Source organism: Stenella coeruleoalba (assembly GCF_951394435.1).
Source record: "Stenella coeruleoalba genome assembly, chromosome: 15".
NCBI lineage: Eukaryota > Metazoa > Chordata > Mammalia > Artiodactyla > Delphinidae > Stenella > Stenella coeruleoalba.
The window spans coordinates 28,561,746-28,584,874 of NC_137161.1; the positions used below are offsets into that span (position 1 = coordinate 28,561,746).

At 48.3% G+C, this 23,129-nt stretch overlaps 1 protein-coding gene across 2 annotated transcripts in view; it reads left to right on the forward strand.

Moving 5' to 3' along the window:
* STK35 (serine/threonine kinase 35) overlaps positions 1-23,129 on the forward strand; it is a 46,214-nt gene that overhangs the window by 11,842 nt on the left and 11,243 nt on the right. The window contains exons 3-4 of one of the 2 annotated variants that reach the window (XM_079944488.1): positions 3,045-3,794; positions 6,940-7,148. In XM_079944488.1, coding sequence (XP_079800614.1) covers positions 3,045-3,757 — 713 coding nt within the window. In that variant the 3' untranslated portion in view covers positions 3,758-3,794; positions 6,940-7,148. Of the gene's footprint in view, positions 1-3,044; positions 3,795-6,939; positions 7,149-23,129 lie in introns of those variants that run through there. The other variant, XM_079944487.1, reaches the window with a different exon arrangement.

Here is a 23,129-nt window from a genome sequence, read left to right on the forward strand (position 1 = left end):
TCAACAGAAATGCACCCAGTGCGTTGAGTGCCGCATTCCCTCCTTCCATCTGGCTGTGATGAGAGGTAGCTGAGAGGCCCAGTAGACAATCTGCCTGAAGGAAAGGGCTGGAATTCTTACATGCCTCTTATGTTTTTTGTGGGCAGTTGGGATTCCTTCATGAAAACACATACTGCAGCTTCTCATGAAATAAGCCCAAGGTCCTACCCTGTGCAAAGTGCTTTTTGTCTCTGGGACAAGTAGCTACGTCCCCCACTTTCCATTCTGTCATGCTCACTGATGCTTTGTCTGCTTCCTGTCCAGTTCTGTCATCTCTACAAACAGCCCCCTTCTTTGGCGTCTCCTGACCTTAGCTCATTCCCCAGAGCAAGTCCCTCGATCCCAGGTCTCATCTACCCACTCACTCACTGACTGAGGGCACTTTTTTACCTTTTTTTTTTCTTTCCCTGGATTCTCATAACCTGGACTTATATGTAGTCTGTTTTACAGAGTTGTTGTCTTTTTATTTCAATTGCCATAGTTACCAACTTTGTGTATAAAATAATCATCATTCCCCACCCTTTATTTCCCCACCAGAAGTTTCACTGTTTTCTGATGTGGCCTTTGCAGAAGGAATTTGATGCCTTTTTAATAGTTTCCTTTCTGGCTCTACCACCCCCAAACATTTCTTGCTCTCCTTTTTATGGGTCTTTACTCGGGAGTCTAGGTTGATTGATCAGGGCTCAGATCACCACTTCATTTTGCAGTCTTTTATTTATTTATTTATTTTTAATTTATTTTTGGCTGCGTTGCGTCTTTGTTGCTGCATGCGGGCTTTCTCTAGTTGCAGTGAGCGGGGGCTACTCTTCGTTGCAGTGCATGGGCTTCTTATGGTGGTGGCTTCTCTTGTTGCGGAGCATGGGCTCTAGGCACAGCGGGCTTCAGTAGTTCTGGCTCAAGGTCTTAGTTGCTCAGTGGCCTGTGGGATCTTCCTGGACCAGGACTTGAACCCGTGTCCCCTGAATTGGCAAGCAGATTCTTAACCACTGTGCCACCAGGGAAGTCCCTGGGGTCCTTTTAGATAGAACCTCAGCCTACTGGAGCAGATGACCTAGAAAGAGGATTATGAGATGGGAAACAACTGATTTAAAAAAAAAAATCTGCCCTAAACTAGTTCTACCTGTATGACTTTTGATTGTGAGCAGTATAAACAAATTATATAATTACAGGGGAAATGTGGTCTGTCAGATCGTGGTCAAAAACCTAAAGCTGGGCTTCCCTGGTGGCACAGTGGTTGAGAGTCCGCCTGCCGACTCAGGGGACACGGGTTCGTGCCCCGGTCCAGGAGGATCACGCGTGCCGCGGAGCGGCTGGGCCCGTGAGCCATGGCCTCTGGCCCTGTGCGTCCGGAGCCTGTGCTCCGCAACGGGAGAGGCCACAACAGTGAGAGGCCCGCGTACCACAAAAAAAACAAAACAAAACAAAACAAAACAGAAAAACCTAAAGCTTTTGCCTTGTCCGTCTAGTCATCTTCTTGGATCAACCTAGAACTTCCAGACCACTGGCTTTTTGTAGGCTATGTTCCTTGGTAATTTCGGGGCTTAGCAACATCTCATCTGGATCACCCATTCTCTTTGTAATAAAGTAAATGACTAGTGAAAGAAACCCTCTGGCAGAGGCTGTGTGCGGGGTTGCAGCCTTCATTTTTGGTAGAATGGAGACACTGTACGGGGGATCAGAGGACTTTTCCTCAGGGTCTGGCTCAGTCACGAATGATCCATGTGACCACCTGGGGCTGACCCAGCCTCATCAGCAAGATGAGACACCTGCCTACTTAGGCTCAAGCTTTTTGGGCTCTTGCAGTCACCAAATAACTTCATGCTAAGGCTTCAGTGTACCGTTAATTGCTTTATAAAGTGTATTGGGATTTGTTTGGAGATGCCAGTCAGCAGCTTTCCTGGAGTTTCTGTGGTTCAAAAGGAAAGACTTTCTGAGGAAGGCAGAGCTGGAGTTTCAAGTTTCCACATAACTTGATGACATCTTACATCCACTTCAGACTTCCTATGTACACCTCTCTGGTCCGTTTATTCCTGTGCCTCGTTATCCATCCCATCTCAGCCTAGAGTTTCCTTCTGGCTTCTCCCTGCTGATTTACTGCCTGTCTCTTAGGGGTCACTCAAGTCCTGCCCCTTCGGACTTCTTTAGATCTGGTGACTCCTACCCACCGTTCACTGTTCGTAAAACTTGACCTTGATGCAGATGCACAGCTAATGATGCTTGCTGTTTTAAACATCCGTTATCTCCTTCAAACTAAACTTCATAGAGATGGGCCTGTCACTTACCTAACTTGTGCTAGGCATGTGGTGGGCTACCAGAAAACACTGAGTTGGAGTGTGTCTGAAATAAACTTGTAGTGCCATTCTAGTTGCATCGGCAAGAATCCCTACACTAGGCAGGAAGGAAGGAAGGGAGGGAAGGTCTTTGGCTTAGCATGGAGTAACAGACATTTGACGGTCTTCTCACATATTTTCCCTCGTCTCAGCAGCAGCCCTGGGAGACGTGGGTGGTATGGTGCTGGCTGTTTGGAGACAGTATAATGAAACACAGTGGCGCTGCAGTCATGGATTTGAGTCTGTTAACTCTTAAGTCGCTGTGAGCCTCAGGTTCTTCATTTTATTAGATGGGGCTATTTCTTCCTACCTCCTAGGGTGGTAGTAAATATTAAATTGAACGTCAGGTGCCAGTGTTGGTACTCTGTGTTACACATGGCCATTTACAGGTGAAGAAGCAAAAGTGGAAACTGGGAAAGGTGAACTAAGTTGCCTCCTGGCTAATCATCAGTAAACCAGGGTTCCCTTATCTTGTTATCACTTGACTCACCCTGTATGAGTAGAGATGGGCCTTATTGTGCAGAGTTGGCTCCGTGCCAGTTATGCTGGTCCTCTTGGATTGGAGCGATCATCATCACTGTCACTCCTACTCTAATATGCTACAGCCCTTTAGTCTACAAGTGGTGTGACTGTGTCCATCTCACTTGGGCTCTTTCTGGTCTTCCCTTGATTTAGGAGAAAGGATCCTGGGTTATGCTGAGGAGCCCTGCTATCTCTGGTTTGTCATGGAGTTCTGTGAAGGTGGAGACCTGAATCAGTATGTCCTGTCCCGGAGGCCGGACCCAGCCACCAACAAGAGCTTCATGCTACAGCTCACGAGCGCCATTGCCTTCCTGCACAAAAACCACATCGTGCACAGGGACCTAAAGCCAGACAACATCCTCATCACAGAGCGGTCTGGCACCCCCATCCTCAAGGTGGCAGACTTTGGACTAAGCAAGGTCTGTGCTGGGCTGGCCCCCCGAGGTAAAGAGGGCAATCAAGACAACAAAAATGTGAATGTGAATAAATACTGGCTGTCCTCAGCCTGTGGCTCAGACTTCTACATGGCCCCTGAAGTCTGGGAGGGACACTACACAGCCAAGGCTGACATCTTTGCCCTGGGCATTATCATCTGGGCAATGATAGAAAGAATCACTTTCATTGACTCTGAGACCAAGAAGGAGCTCCTGGGGACCTATATCAAACAGGGGACTGAGATCGTCCCTGTTGGTGAGGCGCTGCTAGAAAACCCAAAGATGGAGTTGCACATCCCCCAGAAACGCAGGACTTCCATGTCTGAGGGGATCAAGCAGCTCTTGAAAGATATGTTAGCTGCTAACCCACAGGACCGGCCTGATGCCTTTGAACTTGAAACCAGAATGGACCAGGTCACATGTGCTGCTTAAAATTCAGGGCAAAGCATCTTGGGTGTTTTTAAACTAGGTGAGTGTACTTCTTTTTGTTCTGCATGCACACTTCCTGGACTACTGGATTCTTCAATCTGAGCCCAGGGAGGCGGGGGGTATGGAGTTGGGGGCAAATGCAGCGTTGAAGAGAACTAAGTGCTGGTTACCAAAGATTCCTCCCAAGTCTCAATGAAGAAATTGAGGGGTTATTTGAGTACAAATGAGAAAGTCTAGGGAAGTTTTGAGTAGACATTGCATTTGAGCTGAGTCTCTTAAGTTTTTTAGAAATACTTTCTCATCAATAAATGCTTACTGTAGAAAATGTGCAAAAGAAGTACGGACATTTTTTTCAGCATATAAACACTGTCCCCAATTTGTATCCTTCCTACTCGCACATCCAATTCTGCATAGTTTAGATCATGCTCTTTTAGGTTTAGTTTCCTGCTCTTCCATTCAGCTCTAACCCAAGCATTTTCCATGTCATACTTTGAAAGCATGGCCTTCAGTACTTGACATTCTATTATAGGTACAGTAACGTAACCATTCTCCCACTTCAGATAGCACATGTCCATTTCTCCATTTTAGATACTATAAACAGTGTGTGAGTGACTATTCTTTTAGAGAAATCTTTGCTTATTTAACAGATTGATTGTGGGCTTTCATTTGTCAAGTACCGTGCTAGGCTCTGGGATAACAGTGGTAAGCAAAATCAGAAAACATACCCCATCCTCATGACTTCTGCGGCTTAGTCAAGGAGAGAAACATTAAATCAGTATTTATCATAGTTGCTTTGCAACGAACGTAAGGAAATTGACCTTTCAGGGAATAGTGCCCAGAAGCAAGAGTAGGGAATTGGAAGCTGAGGGGAGCATCCCAGGTAAAAGGCCTAGCCTCTGCAAGGGACCTGAAGCCAGCGGGAGCCTAGCATATTGGAGAGCCTCCAGCAGTTTGGAGTAGTGAAGGATGTAGTAGACAGGTGGTAGTTGGGGAGGACAGTGGCCTGCTGGAGCGTGGATAGAGCTGAGGTGGATAATCCAAAAGTGTGTACCAGGAACAGCACTGGTAGTTCAGTTGGACCAGAGTCTGAGATGTGAGCAAGGGAAATAAGACTAGAAATAAGGTGAAACATGGGACCCTGGAATTTGACCTTGACTTAGTAGGCATTTGGGAGCCATATGCAAAGCAGAGCAGAGCAATGTAGCATTAAGAGCTTCAGCATGTGTAAGCTGATTTGAACCGGAGATTGGGAGACCAGTTGGACCAATTATTTGATTCACGCTAGTAAGGGATGTTGTTGAACCTAAATGTAGTAGCACTGAGGATAGAGGAGTGCTTGGATCTTTGGGGCAGAATTGGCAAGGCAACTGGCCAATATTGAAGTAGAAGGAAGTAATAGATGTTGGGAGATTAATGTCAGTAGATATACATGCTGGCTAGCGTATTGGTCAGGTTTGATTCATTTTCCTTAAAGGGAATGGAAAAGAAAAGAACATTGAATACTTACCATGAATGCTAGGTATTTTCACATGTACCATTTTGTTTCACCTTTGCAACCCTGCAAGGGTTAAGTCATTTACCCACGATCCTACTAATTTAAGGGCAGGTATATCTTAACTCATGTTCCTTCTCCCCCCCAGCCCCTTTTTTCTTAGTATCAAGATGGCAAACTGGAAATAAGCTAGACTTAGATTTTGCTGAAGGCTTGAGAGGAGGTGATAGGGGATGGAAGCAGATCCCAGTGGTCATGAGGAAGGAGCCTCAGCACCTGGGGCACAGAGCCCTCCATTACCTAGGTGGGTTCTTAGTCCCTTCTTTCCCTTCATCACCCTCACATTTCTGGTTGGTATTGGTTAATGCTGATTTGAGCCTGGTTATGCTTCAGTATTCAGTGAACTTACTTCTCAAATGAGTCACTCCAGGTTTAATTCTTCCATTCCACAAACATGATCTTCCAGGTGCCAGGCCAGTTTGTCCTACTGCCCAGTGAGTAAGAGAACAGCGTTCTTAAAGCTAGGTTTGGGGTAGTACCATGTTCGAGCCTAAAAAGCGTTGGCTAGACAGTATTTTAATTGTATTTCATGCTGTCACTTTCCATTTCCATCTCATCTTTTCTACTTTAAAAAAACCTCTTAGAATTCAAGTTTGCCCTGGGGTAGAAAGAAGGTTGTCATTGGAAGAGGGATCTGAATTTGGGTTAGGATTATGGGGTTGTCATAACTAATTGAAATCATGGCTCCCACTTGGACATCCACACTTGGACATCCACAGCTCGGCAGATTTGTGCTTTGTTGCAGGGCAAAGTTAAAGTTAAAGCTTAATAGCAGTGATTGCTTCAGGTAGGAGAAATAGGTGACCTTGGGATGAGAAAAGATCAGAAACATAGTTACGGCCAAGTGTCCCAGACTCTGACAACTAATGAGGACAGTGCTTGGTCAGTTGGTACCTATGCTGCCCTGTCCTAGCTGGGCACTTAGAACTGTGGGCCGGGTCCAGGGCCCTGGTCTTTGTGACCAGGAGCTGAGCCTTGTAGTGCCAGAGGTTCAAATCAGTTGTGGTATAAATGAGTATTTGGCTGGTTAGAGAATCAGAGGCTTGAGCTGGGAGGAACTATTGAGTCTAAACTCCCCTCTCTCCCAATCAAGCTTTATAGATGGAGAAGCTAATTCCATATATTCATTCAACACATTTATTGAGAAACTATTTGCCAGGGACTATTTCAGGCACAGAAGATACATTAGTGAGCAAAACCAACAAAAATTCTTACAGTTGTAGAGCTTACATCTACTGGGGAGACAGACATAACTTAGCTGTGGGTTAGTGGAGGGATATAGACCAGGATAAGGGAGATCAGAATGCAGGGAGGTGAAGGATGGAGGTATACTTCCAAGTGGAAGAGATCAGGGATGGTCTTAAGACAGTGACCTTTGAGCAAAGGTTAGAAGGAGTAGAGGGAGTGAACCATGAGGATTTCTGGAGGAAAAACATCCCAGACAGAGGCAATAGCCATTATAATAGCTTGAAGGCTAGATAGAGTGAGCAGGGAGGAGAGTATAGGAAAAGAATCTAGAGAGGTAATTAGGAGTCAACTAGAATAGCCCTTGTAGGCCACTGTGAGGATTTTGGCTTTTAATCTTCTGGTCATTGGTGTGTTTTCAGCTGTATGATGTTTGATCTTTTGAAAGGATCACTGTACCTGCTGTGCTAAAAGTAAACTGAAGGGAGCAAGTGAGGGGACAAGATGGGAGGCTACTATGATAACCCAGGTGAGAGATAATGGTGGCTTTGAACAGTGGAACAGGGGAGGTAATGATTGGATTTTGGGTGAATTTTGAAGTCAACCAACACGGTTTCATGCTAGATTGAACGTAAGATGTGAGAGAGAGGAATTAAGGATGACTACAAGTTCTTGGCCTTGGAAGCCATTGGAAGGATAGAGAGGATCAAATGAGATGGGGAAGAACAGATTTGACTGGAGAAAGTTAGGTCTTGGTCATCTGAAAGTTTGGAATGCCTGTTTAGAATCCAAGTACAGAAGTTGAGGGACTTCCCTGGTGGTCCAGTGGTTAGGACTCCACACTTCCACTGCAGGGTGCATTGGTTCCATCCCTGGTCAGGGAACTAAGATCCTGCATAACCATGCAGCTCGGCAGAAAAAGAAAAATAATCACTGGTGACCAAGTACAGAGGTCGAGTAGGCTGTTGTATGAGTCTAGAATTCAGAGGAGAGAATGGTCTAGAGGTACAAATTTTGAGATGACCAAGGTTCTAAAGTGGGCATAGAGAAGATTTCAAAGCAAAACAACTTGGAGAGAAGGAAAGGAAGCCAGAGGTATAGGAGACCTGGGCATGGTGTCCTGGAAGCCAGGTGGAGAAAAGACCTCAGGAGGAGGAAGGAATCAGCCGTGGCGTGTTCTATAGGTAGGCTGAGTGAGATGAGATGAGACTGGCCACTGACCATTGGATTTAGCGATTGGGAAGTCATTAGTGTTCGTGAGCAATTTTGGTGGCTCATAATGAGGAGAACCCTAACTAGAGTGGGTTTCAGAGAGAATGAAGGGGTGGAATTGGAGACCGTGAGAGAGTAGGCCAACGATTCTCAAAGCTTTTGGTCTGAAGGCCCCATTGCACTCCTGAAATTGAGGATTCCAGAGTTTTTGTTTTGGGTTATATCTACAGGTATTGGTATTAGAAATTAAAACTGAGAAATGTTTTAAACATTCCTTTCAAATGAATAGTAATTCAGTTACATATTAACATACATAATTTATGAAAAATGACTTTTCAAAAACGTATTTAGTGAGTAGAGTGGCATTGTTTTATATTTTTGCAAATCTTAACAACTGCCTTGATAGTCAGCTGGATTCTTATTTGCTTTTGCTTTGTAGACTGGTGCTATGTCACTCATCATGTAACTTCTGGAAAACTTCACAGTACACTTGTGAGAGAATGAAAGTGGAAAAGGCAAATAACTATGAAAAGTTTTGGCTTCGTGTACTGCTGAGCTACAAACCACATTTTGATGCCTCTTCCTGAGGAATTTTACTGTAAAGGGGAGCTGAGAAGTAGGGAGAGACCTAGAAAGAAGGGACTTATTCAAGGTCCCAAATGAAGGGGCAGAACTTGTGTGTCCTGATTCCTGGCCAGCTTTCCTATGAAACTTTTTGTCATGGGTCAGACTCTAGCTGCATAAAGGAAACCCAGTCGTTCCCAGTAACAGCGTGATGAAGGAATGGTGAAGGAACGCCTCAGCAATCTAGGATTGTAGATTTCAGAGTAATGTTTAAATTGGGGCTAAATGGTTTCAGTTTTTTGCAACCATGAATGGAATTGCACTTTGGGTTGGAAACATGAGATTCCTCTGAAAGGAGTGTTGCCTCGTGGACTGTCCAGAATCGAGTCCCACTTCTGTGCTTTACTGGTTCTGTGACCTCAGGCAAGTTATTTTACCTCTCTGGGTTTCATCATCCATAAAGTGGAGTAGATCATACTTATCTGATTGAGGTTGTTGGGGGAGTTGCAAGAGGCTGTGAAAGTGCCCCGTAGAAACAGTCTAAGTGAGATGCTGGACGGCACAGTCTTAGATGCATGCTTGGGCTTGAGGTGGAAGCATTGTCTTCCGTTCCTCTGAAGATGGTGGTGTTTAGTTGCCTTGTTTCTGAGGATTGCCAAATAGCTTTCTTCTTTGAAACAAAGCTATAGTCAAGGCAACTCTGTCCAATTGCTTGTTCCAGAAAAATGTCTCTGTTTTTAAAGGTTACTCAGTGAGGGGTCCTAGCTCTCTCTTACTTGTCACTTTTTGAAGATGTTTAATAATCCCTAATGGTTCCTACCATCCATCCAAAAGCCTTACCCAAAGCAGGAAGCCAGCCAGACTGATGTTCCAGGTACCACTGCCCACATGTTACCGGGGAGGTTGCTGTGGGATAAGGGACTCTGCATTCATGGCCAAGTTTGCTGTCTAATACACAAACCTCAGTTACCTAGGGCCTTTTGAAGCCAGGGCCTTGAATGATGTTTATTTGGAGTGGGCAGCTCAGGTCTGCTGAAGGAAATCAGATGTTGTTGTGACCTAAGGGGTCACAGAGAATGTTCTTTGTACCATATGCGATCTTGGTAGCTGCCCAGCATCAGAAAGAAATCGGGCCTAATTTCTTGTTGAAGTAATAAATGATATATTATTCCCTGGCCTAGGGTCCAAAGCTGTGGCTCTGGGCTAACATGTTGGGTATCCAGTTGGCCCCTTGACCTGGGCTTCAGATTTTGTTTCTGTTTTATGAGATCTGAGGTTTTTTAACGTGAGGATTCCTAAACCCCTAGTCGAACCCCTTTGCTGGAGATTCAAAAGCTTTTTCAGCTCATCTCACGGGCAGCAAGCAGCACATATGCTTACACTGAAGCTGTAGAAGCCAATTCAGGTCATTCGCTTCCTTTCGGCTGGAATTATACCCAAATTGTGTCACATTATAGGTATCGAGTTAATCAAAAGTAAGACTAAAAACTTAAAAATGGGGGGGAAATGTTTAGTTAATGTGGTTTGTTTTAAACAACAGAGTCTTCAAAACAGAATCTGGGGTAGGGGGGCGGGTGGTGGTAAATTTTTAAAAGGTTTTAAGTGCGAAATTGGGAACCCAAGACTAGAGAGGTCTCCAGGCCCCATCTCTGAGTGTGACTTCCTGACCCAGCCATCGGAACTAACCCAGGAACACATAAGACAGGCCTTTCTCTCACAGGACTGCCCTCCCTGTGGGAAGGGGCAGGATGAGACCATGGGTGAGACCTAGCTTCTGAGAATGTAAGACCCCCACTTGGAGCCTCACCTCCTGAGTCTAGAAGGCTAAGGCTTTGATGGAGGGCAACAGTGCCAGAGATGATGATAATTAATGGACATCCCTGGGCTGGGTGCTTTATGACCATTATTTCATTTACTGCTTTTCAAGTAAGTTCCTGAAACTCTCAGAGCTAGTAAGGGTCAAAGCCTAGATTTCAACCCAGGCCCAAGTCCATGGCTGTAACCAGTATGGTGTATTGCCTCATGGAATTGCCTGTAAATCTCAAATGTTTTCAAAATTCAACAAACAGTTGAGCCTCACATATATTGCGCGGCACTAGATGGGGCCGGAAATGCATTCTGAGTTGAGTAAGGTGGGCCGGAGGAGCCTGGCACTTAGTTGGTTTCCAGTTGGGAGGTTGTTTCTTCTACTCTGAGAAGGTTCAGAGTGTGCTGGCAAACACCTAGGTAGCCCAAAGGACAGCGATGGAGGAAGACTTCCGGAGAGGGTGTGACTGCCGAAGAGACCCAAGTCAGAAGTCTGATTCTCAGAGCCCAGAGGCTCATCCCTCTTAGTGTCTGGTGGAGCCTTGAACTGCCCAAAGGGAGGATGGGAGGAGCAGAAGAGGGAAGTGCCAGCCTCACCTTGAAGTGGATGATTAGGTCCTTGGAAAGAACGGAAGTTTTAGTTAGATTTGGGGGCGGGGGTGTTGGTATTCAGCCAGTGACTGTTAATTCTTAGATCCAAGCAGAACTAGAACTGCTGAGCATCTTTTGAGTCCCTGTCTATAACTGGAGGCCCCAGCCTTGCTTCTACCCTGTCTCACTAGACTTCACGGGGCTGTGTGAGAGCAGAGGGTTGTGGGTTTGCTGCTCTTTTCCCTGGGAATGTAAAGCTCAGCGTTCACTGAAGACCTGGCAGTTCTAGGAATCATTGGTGTGCAGGCCATCCCTTGGTTCTGGGTCTGTCTACTGGTGTTTCTTGGGAGATCCCCCAGGTGGGGAAGGCTGGTATTTGTAAGGCCAGGTAGCTCCCTGGGCGCCAGCTTTTGCCCCCGCTGTTGCCCTCTCTGTCTGTCACTCCTGCTGTCTCAACACAAGGAAACTGAGCTGTCTGTTATGTAATGGGGCTGGTTGCCCACAAGGATAATCTGTCCCTTGAAGCTCTGCAGGACATCAAAGCATTCATGAGGGGACAGGCCTGCCCCAGGGCTGTTGTTGCTCACATTCTCCTCCTCCCTGGCATCCTTGGCTCCTGTCAGCCTAGGCAGCATCCCTTTGGGCAAATCAGAATAGCGCCTGTAATCCTCCAGCTGTGAGCAAAGCTGCCTGACGGTTGGGGTCTTTCCAACTCCCATTTTCTCTTACGCTAGGGACACAGATACTCCCTCCAACAATAACAGCTCTGGTTCTAAAAACCTGTTTTGAGGGGCCCTCTGACTTGTGCAGGGCAGAGGCCCTGCCCTTTTATCTCCAGCCCTGAATTAAGTACTTTTACATAGAGTATCTTATTATCACATCATCTGCGTAAGTGTTCTGTTATCTGCCATCATTGTGCAGATGAGGAAGCTGAGAATCATTTTGACACAGTTTTCAGAGGCAGGATTTGAAACCTGATAGCTGACTGGAAATTCCACTGTTCTATCCTGCCTCCTACAGCTTCTTTGAAAGCAGCTTTTGATGGGTTTATAGGTGGGTTCCCCCTCCTATTATCTCCACACGAGAGGCCCCCAGGTATTAGTGTCGGTGCTGCCCGTGGGCATCTTTCAGAGTCTGACAGTCTCGGCACAGCACACCGCAGCAGGGCCACCTTCTGCTCCTTCAGGTGAGATCACCTGTGTGTTGATTCCTCTTGTGTCACACTGATACAGCCTCAAACATGGGCAGGCGAGGCAAGGCTGGGATGGTGAGGCACCCACATAACCAAGGGCTGGGCGACAGTGGCAGAAGCCACACAAGCAGGCAGAGGTTAAAATTCCCAAAAGGTTGGAAAGCGGGAGACCCAAAGTGCATCCCCTTTGGGGGCAGCAGGAAAGCACTGGCACCGAGGGGGTGCTGACAGGACAGTCTATGCACCAGGACAAGGAAGGGCTCTGATGTGACCCAAAGGCACCGTGTTGTCTCTGTTCCCCGGGACCTGGCAGAAGCCCGTTCTGAGTGAGCTTAGCCTGGACACTTAAGGTTGATGAGGATCCAAAGCAAAATGGCAGGGTTGCTGGGTTTCTCCCTGACCCATCTTCCAGCTCATTTATTGACTCTTGGCCAAAGCCGAGGGCTTTCATGATTCGTCCCTGTTGTTGATGTGGCTGCCTGCAGCCCTGCGTTGAAAGATTCTGAGGCCAAGTCAGATTTGGTGAGCAGGAGCCCTCGTATGACAGGCGCTTGCCCAGCGGTGGTCTTGGTAGTGTAGACCCCAGTGCTGTCCTCTAGGAGCTCACAGGTTAGCTGTGGACCTAAGACAACATTTAGTTGTAGAAATACAGGAAGAAATACAGGAAGCCTGGAGAGAGTGGAGGGAAAGCTTCCTGGAGAAGGTGGTGCCTTGGGCTGGTTCTTGAAGATAGGTTTAGGGGCACCTCCAGGTGGTGAGTGAGGAGGTCACATCTCAGGGATTGTGTGAAACTCGCCCTGGCACACTGAGGCTTTGTTGGGTACAGGACTCAGCTGGTAAGGGGAGAGGGGACTGTCGTTGTAGTGAAGTCCCGTCGGAGGGGCATTCAAGATGAGGACCTGGAGAGAATGCCCAGGGTTCTGTCTTGATAAACTAGGGCAGCAACATATAAGCTCCCAGCCGCTCTTTTCATTTCTACTAGTGAGTCTTCTGTGATTTTACAAAATCAAAGGAAATGGAGACCTCCTCCAGCATTTCTAGGATTCAGAGGCATGCAGGCCTTAAAACTGCCGGCGAAGTTTAAAATAAATCAATACCGTAAAATACTGCAGTGAATTTCCCAACTTTAAAGGAATTACGCTTTCAGTTACAGGTGCCAGGGGAAAGCTGTAACTCAGCCTGCATTGTACACAGGTCAGAATTCTGTATTTTGTTTCTTTGTAAAAGGAAGTGATGTCTAGGGACTCAGGAGGAGTGGATTAGAGCCACCCAGGCACACCTTAGGGCATAATGAAGAAGATGAAAATGCTTCTATTTTCCCAGGCTGCATAAAGGAGCCAGAAGTGGGGCCTGGGCAGGTAATCTTATGAATGGTAGGTAACCTTGGCTTTTTATAATTCCAAGGCCTGGCACTGGAGCAGTAGTGGAAGGCAGGTGGGCTCTGGTACATCATGTTGGATTTTGGTATTGACCCTCTGTTCCAGTGGGAAAGACACAGATGATGTGAGCCAATTGACTCATTCCGTGTTTACTTCCATCCTTTTGTAAAAAGGAAGCCCTTAAATGTCATGTACAGCACCCTTTTGTTTTTTTCCTGCTTTTTTCGTACATGTCTAAGGCATGTCCTCCCAGAGAGTTCCAGTCTAGGGCAAAGCTAAGGCATGGATTGAAAAAAGGGTAGTGCTGTCAGATCTTGGCAGAATACATGGGCCTTTCCAGCCCAGCCCAGCCTTGTACCAGACATAAGGAGAGCTGGAAGTGACAACTAAAGACTCATTTGTTGTTAGTAACCAGATTGCAGGCTTGGATGTGATGAATGTTTGGAAGGAGCCCTTGGTTTCATGGGACAGCGGAAATGAGTGTGAATGTACCACACCCGAGACCAAAGAACAGGGTGACTTTCACCTTCCAAAAAAAAATTGCTTGGGATTTTAGGCCAGTTGCCTAAACTGAAATCCAGATGGCACCACTGAGGTGATCCAGAGAGCCTCCTCCCTCCCCGACCCTGAGCATCTCGGGGCATGGGCACCAACCAGGTGTAGCATGGAGAGCCTTCGGGAGCACATCACTCCAGCCCAGTGTTTTGGAAGTCCTATAGCAGGGGGACACCTGTCCCCAGAAGTCCAGTTTCCCACCTACTCTTAGAATTTTGTTGAGATGGTCATACGATAGTGATGACATAGGTAGACCCAGATGTGCATCTTCAGAATCCACAGACTCATGTTACACACCCTGGGTAAAGTTTAGAAAGACTGCTTCCATTTTATCAGTGGAAGGAACTGAGGGTGTCAGGAGTAAGAAGTTTTCTACTTAACAGATCCAGAGTCTATCCTGTGACCTTGAAGACATCAACATGCTATTGCCACATTCCTCCCTGCTCCCCCTCACCAGCTCGCACCCCCCCCCCAGCACACACACGGTGACCACGACAAACTTCAGCACTGTTGGTTCTCAAAGTATGGTCCCCAGACTGGCAGCATCTCCAGGAAACTTCTTAAAAATAACGTATTTCTGGGCTTCCCTGGTGGCTCAGTCGTTGAGAGTCCTCCTGCCAATGCAGGGGACACGGGTTCATGACCCGGTCCGGGAAGATCCCACATGCCACGGAGAGGCTGGGCCCGTGAGCCATGGCCGCTGAGCCTGCGCATCCGGAGCCCGTGCTCCGCAACGGAAGAGGCCACAACAGTGAGAGGCCCGCGTACCGCAAAAAAAAAAAAAACATAATTCTGACGCCACCTCAGACCTACAGAGCTGGAAGCTGGGGGTGAGTGTTTCAACAGGAACCTCCAGGTGATGCTGATGGCACGCTCAGGTTTGAAAACTGCCCTGGCAGAAGAGGGTAAAGACACCATCTGCCTAGCATCCTACAGTTCTACCCTTAGAAAGCTTGCATCGAGGCCTGAGAACTAGGAGGGCCTGCCAGCTTCTAATTGGGGCTCTATCTTCTGTACTTACGTAGCACGGGGCTTTGGACAGGTCACGCCCTGTAGGTTGTCGTTTCCTCGTCCAGAAAACCAGAGTATAAAAGGTGGTCCTCTTTCCCCTCGTCCCTCAGCCCCGGTGCGTTCAAGTTCCACAGTGGGTGTGGTTCTAGGACGGGGACTCCTCTAATTCTTGCTTAGCTTCTGCCTTGTGCATTTGTCTTGAGGATGAGGTGAGGCCCTGTGGCCATCTGCTCCTGGGGGGAGGAGGAGGAGGAAAACAATTGAACTTCTCCTTGGGCTTCCCAGGCCCTGGGGAAGTGGGCTTCTAAGCCATGATAACAGTGAGCGTGTAGGGGTGCCCTCCGGAGAGTCATTCAGAGACATAACAGATCCCTGCGAGGCCGCTGTGATAGGACAGGAGGTCACTGTTAGAGGAAGGGGAAGTTGAGGGGCAGCAGGCATAGGAAAGGGGGAAGCAGTGGGGTTGGAGTTGGGCTTACGTCTCTGAGTGGAGTCTTAGACGTGGCTTTGAACCAGACTGGGAAACTTCACTTATTCTTTCCAGGCATGTATTAAGTACCTACTGTGTGCCTGGTGTGGGCCATGGAGATAAATATTGCTCCCAGCCTCAGTCCATCTAAACCTTAGGCATCTCTCTGAGTCTTGGAGTCCTCGTTTATAAAGTGGGGTTGCCAGCACTTAACCCATGGGCTTTTTGTGAGTAAATGAAAAATTCATGTAAAACTAGCCTAGGGGTGCTGGGTATGCAGTAGGTACTCCACAGCTGTTGAGTCCTGCCGTTCTTTCATACCAGTTGTTGGCCATACTGGTAACAGAGCTAGAAGTTGTATCTCAGAATATATGCAGGTTCTTGGCTCCCCCTCCCCCCCCCCAAAAAAAACACTGAACGTAAAGCGCCTTCATGGGCACGGAGTGACCTCCATAGACCCAGGGTTGCCTTCACAGCCTTTATTTGATGGCTGAGTCTTGCTGTGTTTTGTTCTAACCCCCTTTGTAATCAGCTTCTCATTAGTTGACTGATGTATCTTACTCTTCTGAGTCTGTATTTGCATATTCATTCTGCTGTAATTATGTCTCAAGGACATAGCATTTTGTTTTTGTATTTACTTTTGCTTTTTAGAGCTGAAAACCTGTGCTGTCACATGGGCAGGCTGGTGGTTCTGCCAAAGAGCAGCTTTCTAGCGCTGGCATCTCACTGGTTTTGTTTTTTTTTAATAGTTACATAACATTAGAACCATGATTGCTGGCTATAAAATTGATTTTGAGAGCCACTTTAATTTGTAAATTGGGAAATACTTTCTATTTGGGGTTAAGGAAAGGAGTACAGGGGACGGAGGTAGAGGGAGAAGGTCTCTACCAGGAGCAGAGGGGTGGCCCTTCCCTTAAGGTCAGTCCTTCAGCTGTCCTGCCGTGCCTTGGTTTGAATTCTGTATAGGCCTTGGGGTGGAGGATGGCCCCACCTGCCTTCCACCAGATCTCCTTTCAGGAACCCAGGAGAGTCCTTTTCTGCCCTTGTTTAGCAAATGCTTAAGGAGAGCTTTTGCGGAGAGCTTTTGCAGCTTGCTGGGGATCTTGCATGCACTTGTTTCTGTGTAGGATCAAGCCTGCTACAGCCTGGAGCCTTTATCATCTGTAAGGCATGGTGGGGAGGTGCCAGGGAGCACTTTCTCTTACCTAAACTTACTGAGCCCGGGCTGTTTGCCAGGTTCATACTCTTCCCGTTTACTGTCTCGTTGAATGCTCACGTGCATCCTAGGTACGGTGTCCGCCCTGCTCCCACTCCAGAGAGTGATTTGCCCCACTGGCCACGTGGCTAGCGCGTGCCAGCTCCAGGCTAAAGCTCGGGTGTCCGTGCTCTTTTCCATCGAGCTTCCAAAGATGTTGCAGCACGGTACTGTCTCAGTGCTCCCAGGAGCTCAGAGGACCGAGTACTGGCTTTTTGTTGAAGAAGTAAGTAACAGCAACCTGTAGGACATGTGACTTAAGATGGCCCTTGAAGAATGGAGAGCAGACAAGGGTCTTCTAAGCAGGAGACACAATGTGAGCAAAAGCAGAACACTGAGAATTTGTGGAAAGAGCAAATCTTTGGTTTGGTTCACGCAGAGGCTCAAGTTGGAGAGTGAAGTAGCGCCAAGTTGCCAAGAGCCTTGACTGTCGGCCTAAGAAAGGTGAACTTCATCCTACAGAAAAGGTGGCGGTGATGTACAAGGCTGGAGTTTTGGCAGATAAGTTGGTCACAATGAGGGGAGAGCTGTAAGCCCCCTAGGGGAGGGAGATAAGATGCTGCACCTGACAATGCCGGTCTCCAGAAGGTGCAAGACTGCACTGGCACCTGCCCGAGCACAGGAGGGGAGAAAGGGCCACCACTGACCAGGGCGATTACAGACCCTGTGCTTCCATTTTTGCTTTTGAATCTGATATGCTGATTAACCTAGGTTTGAATCACCTCTCTGCCTCTTATCAGCAGGGTGCCTTGGGCAAGTCATCTAACTTTTCTGGGCCCCCATTTCCTAATCCATTAAATGATGCTCCTTTAACAGTGATGCTCACTGTATGCTGTTGTAAGGACAAAATGCACAAGAAACAAAGTACCCAGTGCAACTCCTAACACACAGCGGGAGTTCAGTAAAATGGTGGCTGCCTCTGTGTAGCTCCCTTGTTCTATTTTTGCCGGATCTCATAGGTTAATCATTCGTTTCTGCTTCACTTCTCACTAACAATTTGCAGTGCCCTTCTTTTCCCTAAGAGAGCGCCAAACCCCTTAGCAAGTGCCCCCAGTGAGTTCCCCTCAGCACACTGGGCTTTGGACTGCTTGCTGTAACCAGAGTCCATATGGTCTCCTTCGGCCCCAACCGCTCTGGGCATGACCTTGTTTGAGCCACGCCGTTCACAACCACAAATTGTCCTGTCCCCATATAGAGGAGCCACCTCTCCCCTTTAGCTCTGACAACTCCTTAGACATCTTCCTCCTGGCTAAGGGCCCAAGAGGGGAGGAGATCTCTCCCAGCAGCCCAGCCTCCCCCTAAGCCCTTTCTCTGCTAATCACAGCAGCCGCAGCTGAACCCCAGTCTCTTTGGGGGCCAGCTGAGGCTGTTGGCAGCCTTCATTTCATCCCCACACTTAATAAGTTGAGGAAGAGAATTAAGGTATCCCCGCAGCTGACTGCCAATTACCAGGACTGTTTCTGGAGACAAAAAGTTCCCCCTTAGTTTGTCTTGAGTGAGTTCCACCCATACCTGTTTACCAACTGAGTTGGTTAAGGGACACACCAACCCCCAGGCCCTGACAGCCTGGTGACTTCCCAAGGCCAAAAAGACTGGGTTTAATTGGATCTGCATCCTCAGACGTAGATGGTGACTCAGCGTGCAGATCCCCAGAGACCTCCAAATCTCAGAATCTTAGGTCTTGCCCAGTGATTCTTCTTTTTGTGCATTTGGCAGACTTAAATACTAGCATTTTGGGCAGCACACTTCAGGGATTCGGAAGGTTTAAAACAATATCAAGCAAGTCAGCAATGGTGACACCACGGCCACGGCTAAAATACGACCGAGTCTCCTTATCTAGGAGCTTCGCAGTGACTGCTTGCTGAAGTTTGCATAGAACCAGTCGCTGCCCTGACTGAACCTGGGACGTTCTAGAGATAAAGCTGCCATGTGTTTGCATCCACATGCCATCCTGGCTTTAAGCTCTGTCCACTCCCTGTCTCCCAGTGAGCCATGCCCTGCCGTATCCTGGGCCTGCCGCTTGCAGCCATGAGAGCGTGTGTCCTCGTTGTGCTGCGTGGGCTGCAGGTTGGACTCAACTGACACACATAGAGCCCACCTCCTCTTGGTGACATTCGTCCACTTTAAGGGAGACTCAGGTTCTGCTTGAAAGCCTGTAGAAGAGGGACCTCACCATCCTGCTGTTCTGTTTGGAAGGGCCCTGGTGCGGGAGCTGGAGTCGCCCTCCCACCCTAACCCCCCATCACAGCGCCCAGGCCTCTTTTGCCTGGGAAGCCCGCATAGCACTCCTGTGCTGCCTTCTGGTTAGGGTGTTTCCTCAATCGAGAAGGAGCCTACAAAGCTCGTCTTGATTCTCAGTACTCCTTGGGTCCTGAGAATCTGAATGTTGAGGATATTCCTCCAGAAAAATTCATGTGACTTACACACACTGAGATGCTTCCTGTGCCTTCAAGGGGATTGCTGTGTGTGCATCCTTGGAGTTAGAAGGACCCTGGGTAAGGACCCCTGGTCCCAAGCCCCTCAGCACGTGACAAAACCAGGTCCCCAGAGAAGAGTGGGGAGAGCTCGATGAGACTGGAAGCCGGCTTTCCCACCCGTACTCTCAACACTGGGCGGGTCAGTGTCTCTTTTTAACAACAACAACAACAACAACAACAAAAAAATATATATATATATATATATTTTTTTATGTATGTATGTATGGCTGCACTGGGTCTTCGTTGCTGCGCACAGGCTTTCTCTAGTTGTGGTGAGCGGGCACTACTCTTCATTGTGGTGCACAGGCTTCTCATTGCAGTGGCTTCTCTTGTTGAGGAGCACAGGCTCTAGGCGCATGGGCTTCAGTAGTTGCGGCGCGCAGGGTTAGTTGCTCCATGGCACGTGGGATCTTCCCGGACCAGGGCTCGAACCCGTGTCCCCTGCATTGGCAGGCAGATTCTTAACCACTGCACCACCAGGGAAGTCCCAGTGTGTCTTAAGAGGCTGCCATGCGGGGGTACACTCCTCTGGTTGTGTCTGTGCTGTCACAGCCTGCATGACAGTGTGCCTTTCAGAGAACTCACTGGACACTTGCTCTGGACGAGTATAAGTAGGTGAGGAGGATGTGAAAGATGGGAGGGGTGGCCTCTCAGGCAAAGGACAAGTCCTCTGGCTGCACAAGGGCAGGTGCTTAGTTCCTCATGGGGCTGCCCTGTCCTACTGCCTGTTTCCATAGTCCATGTCCTTCCATTGTGGAGAATGGGAGACCGCCAGGTATGAACTCCACCACCTCTTGAGCCCCTTGTCAGCTAAGGAGAGTTGTTGGACATTTCTGCCATTTTGCAGATGGCTGGGCGTGGAAGGAGGTCACAGTGGTTCTTTAACATCTGAGAAGTCCAAAGAGTTGAGGCCAAACCCAGGTCTTCCAGTCCTTCTCATTAACCTCTTACTGTGGCTGACTTAGACTGGGGACATTCTCTGAAGCCAGGCCGGCTCCAGCTAGCTGCAGCTGGATTTCAAGCTCCCTCTCCAGATGAAACAGTCTGTTTGCAGACTGCGGGCTGTGTCCTTCCCCTGTGAGGGCCGGCCTCCTGTGGGGAAGTGGGTACAGGGGGAGTCACGGAGGAGCCTCCTGGTTCTGTCACTGATATGCTGTGTTGTGTCAGGAAAACCCTTCCTCCCCGTGTGCCCATTTCGCCCACTGGGCTCGAGGGTAGGGTGGGGACACAGTGGAGCGCGGGAGAAAAATAGCGCCAGTGGGGGCTGGAGAGGCGGCCAACCTCCTGGGGTGGGGTGGCATCCCTCTGTGCACCTGGCTTGTTGGGATGTTTGGTAGGAACTCAACCAAAGGCAGGGGTTTTATAGCCATATTTTTATGTTAAACTCCTGTCTTGCTGAATGAATGATTCCGTGAAGTTTGTGAATTAACTTTTTTTTTTTTTTTTTGCGATACGTGGGCCTCTCACTGTTGTGGCCTCTCCCGTTGCGGAGCACAGGCTCCGGACACGCAGGCTCAGCGGCCATGGCTCACGGGCCCAGCCGCTCCGCGGCATGTGGGATCTTCCCAGACCGGGGCACGAACCCGCGTCCCCTGCATCGGCAGGAGGACTCTCAACCACTGCACCACCAGGGAAGCCTGTGAATTAACTTTTTATTGCCATATGCTAACTCCCAATTCCTATCAGTCACCCAGTATTCGAGCTCCTTCTGTGCTTGGCAACCTGAGAGTCTTCAGAGGAGCAGAGGGTTGTCCCTGTCCCCCAGGAAGCTTGTAGTTAGGGGGTGGTGAGAGGACGCGCAGCATGGTTAGTGGGGGGTCTGTGGTCTTCCTGTTCCTACTCACCAGAGAACAGAGAAGAGTCCCTACCGAGGCTGGGCCCCTGGGAATGCTTCCTGGAGGAGGCATGCACCATCCGAGCTGACGGCAAGGGGAAGGGGCGTGCAACCAGACTCGCAGTTCCTGAGGCCCGAAGCAGGAAGGACACTGTCTCCTCCAGGGAAGACTAACATGAGGCCAATTTATCTTGTCTGGAATTTTTGCCTGAGCGAATGACTTGTGAGGTTTTTGGTTTTGGGGATGTGATTTAAGGCTGCCATCGCAGCTTGATTAAGTACCTCCTGCGTATCTCACTGACACCGTTACAAAGACTGTCACTGGGCTTCACACGCTGCAAGGTAGACATTTCCACATTGTAGGTGTAGAAAACAGACTTGATAAAGATGAGAGCTAGTAATTGGCTGAGCTGGGGTTTAAACCTTAGATCTTCCTATTCCAAAGCCCAAGCCCTTGACAGAGAACCAGACTACCTGTGCTCTTTGAGTGGTACTCCCACCACACTGGGGACCTGCTCCTGCACTTCTGCCTTGTTTTGGTCCCCTGGTCAGGACTCAGAGACCGCAAACACAGCACCACGGCCTTCCAGGTTGTTGTCCCTATCTGCTGTGAAGCTCCTGCTGGGTAAGCTTCGGTGCTTTCTGACCTCCCATCCCTTACCCTAACGCCATTCCCCTTCTGTAAACCTGGAGACTGAAGGCACCATTATCCCATTTATAATGTCTACTTCATTTTCTTTTACCCTGATGACAGGACCTCGTATGCTGTGCCATGAGCCACCCACAGCACAGTCGTCCCTGGCTTTGCCCTGCTGTGAGCACCACTGTTGCTCAGCTGAGCCTTAGAGCAATGATGCACCAAGCTTGGCTCCCTGGCCTCAGTCCCTCTGACAGATTAGGGCAGACAGTAGTGCCAGAGCCGCTGATTCCCCCAGGGTGGTATGTTGGTATCTGAGTATGAAAAGCCAGCTGTCTGGTGTATGAAACAAATGAAAAATGACTCATTTTGAAGCTAATCTTGCTTAGAAGGAGAGGCCTGCCCCCTGTGACCCTGAGATTACCTTGCCTCTGGGCTTCTGCAGCATGATATGCTGAAAATAAATAACCTGAGCCTCAGTTTGCTCATCTGTAAAATGGGGATAATTCCTACATGGTCCTTTGCCTGGACAAAGGAGGCTTTGCATATCAGGCCTTGCATAGTGTCTAGTTTATCACAGGCATCATTAACTACAGTGATAAGACCAGGCTGTATGTTAGGGGAGCTTAGGTAAGGGTGAGTTCTTGGCTTCCCACCCAGTAAACCACGACTTGAGTATGCCAGTCAGATGACTTTCTTTCCTGTTAAATAGGTGAGAGGCAGAGAGGAATAGAGAAAACTAGACTTTAGATTTGAATCCCAGTTAACCATTTACTACCCATTTAACCTTTTGCAACTTGCTAAGTAACTTCTGAGACTAAAATTCCTCATCCGTGGGGAGAGCCTTGTTCATGGATAGATGTGTCTGTATAAAGTAAAGAGTATTGTGAGGACTCTTGCTCAGCGTTCCTGCTTACCCTAGCACAGACCACAAACTCGAGTGCCACCCTGAAGCCTGCAGGAGCCCTCCTGAGGAGCACCAGTGGTCACCTGGGGAACTGGCCCACCCTTTGAACCAGTAGCTGTGACACTTCTGTGCGAAGCCACAGAAAATTGGTCCTCTCAAACAGCCAGGTGGTATTTCTGATTTCTAGGTCCCTGGACTTCAAAAAATCCGCCTTTAGGGGACCTCCCTGGCGGTCCAGTGGTTAAGACTTCGCCTTCCAATGTCCCACATGCCTCACGGCCAAAAAACCAAAACATAAAACTGAAGCGATATTGTAACAAATTCAATAAGGATTTTAAAACTGGTCCACATCAAAAAAAAAAAAAAATCCACCTTTAGGCCTGAGCAGGTCGAAAGGTGCTGAGGATGCTTCTGCTCCCATCTGGCTGTCCTTGGGGCATTATGGTAAAGGTGTGGCAGTGGAGAGCTACCCTTCCCTTCCCCCTCCACCATCACCTTCACTGCCCTCATTCTTAAATCTCCCATTTTGAAAACACAGGAGAGAAAGTTCCTGAATTAAACTTTGACTCCGGATAACTTATACATAGTTGAGTGTGTGACCCCGCTAGAAACCAAAAAGACCATCAACGTAACTAATAACAAGGTAGAGCTCCCTGACTGCCCCACTGCTGGGGATCCTCATTCCTTACAGCTGACCCCAGAGCGGAACTGGCAGCATCCCCATTTGCTAGGAAGGAAAAGGAGGCTTG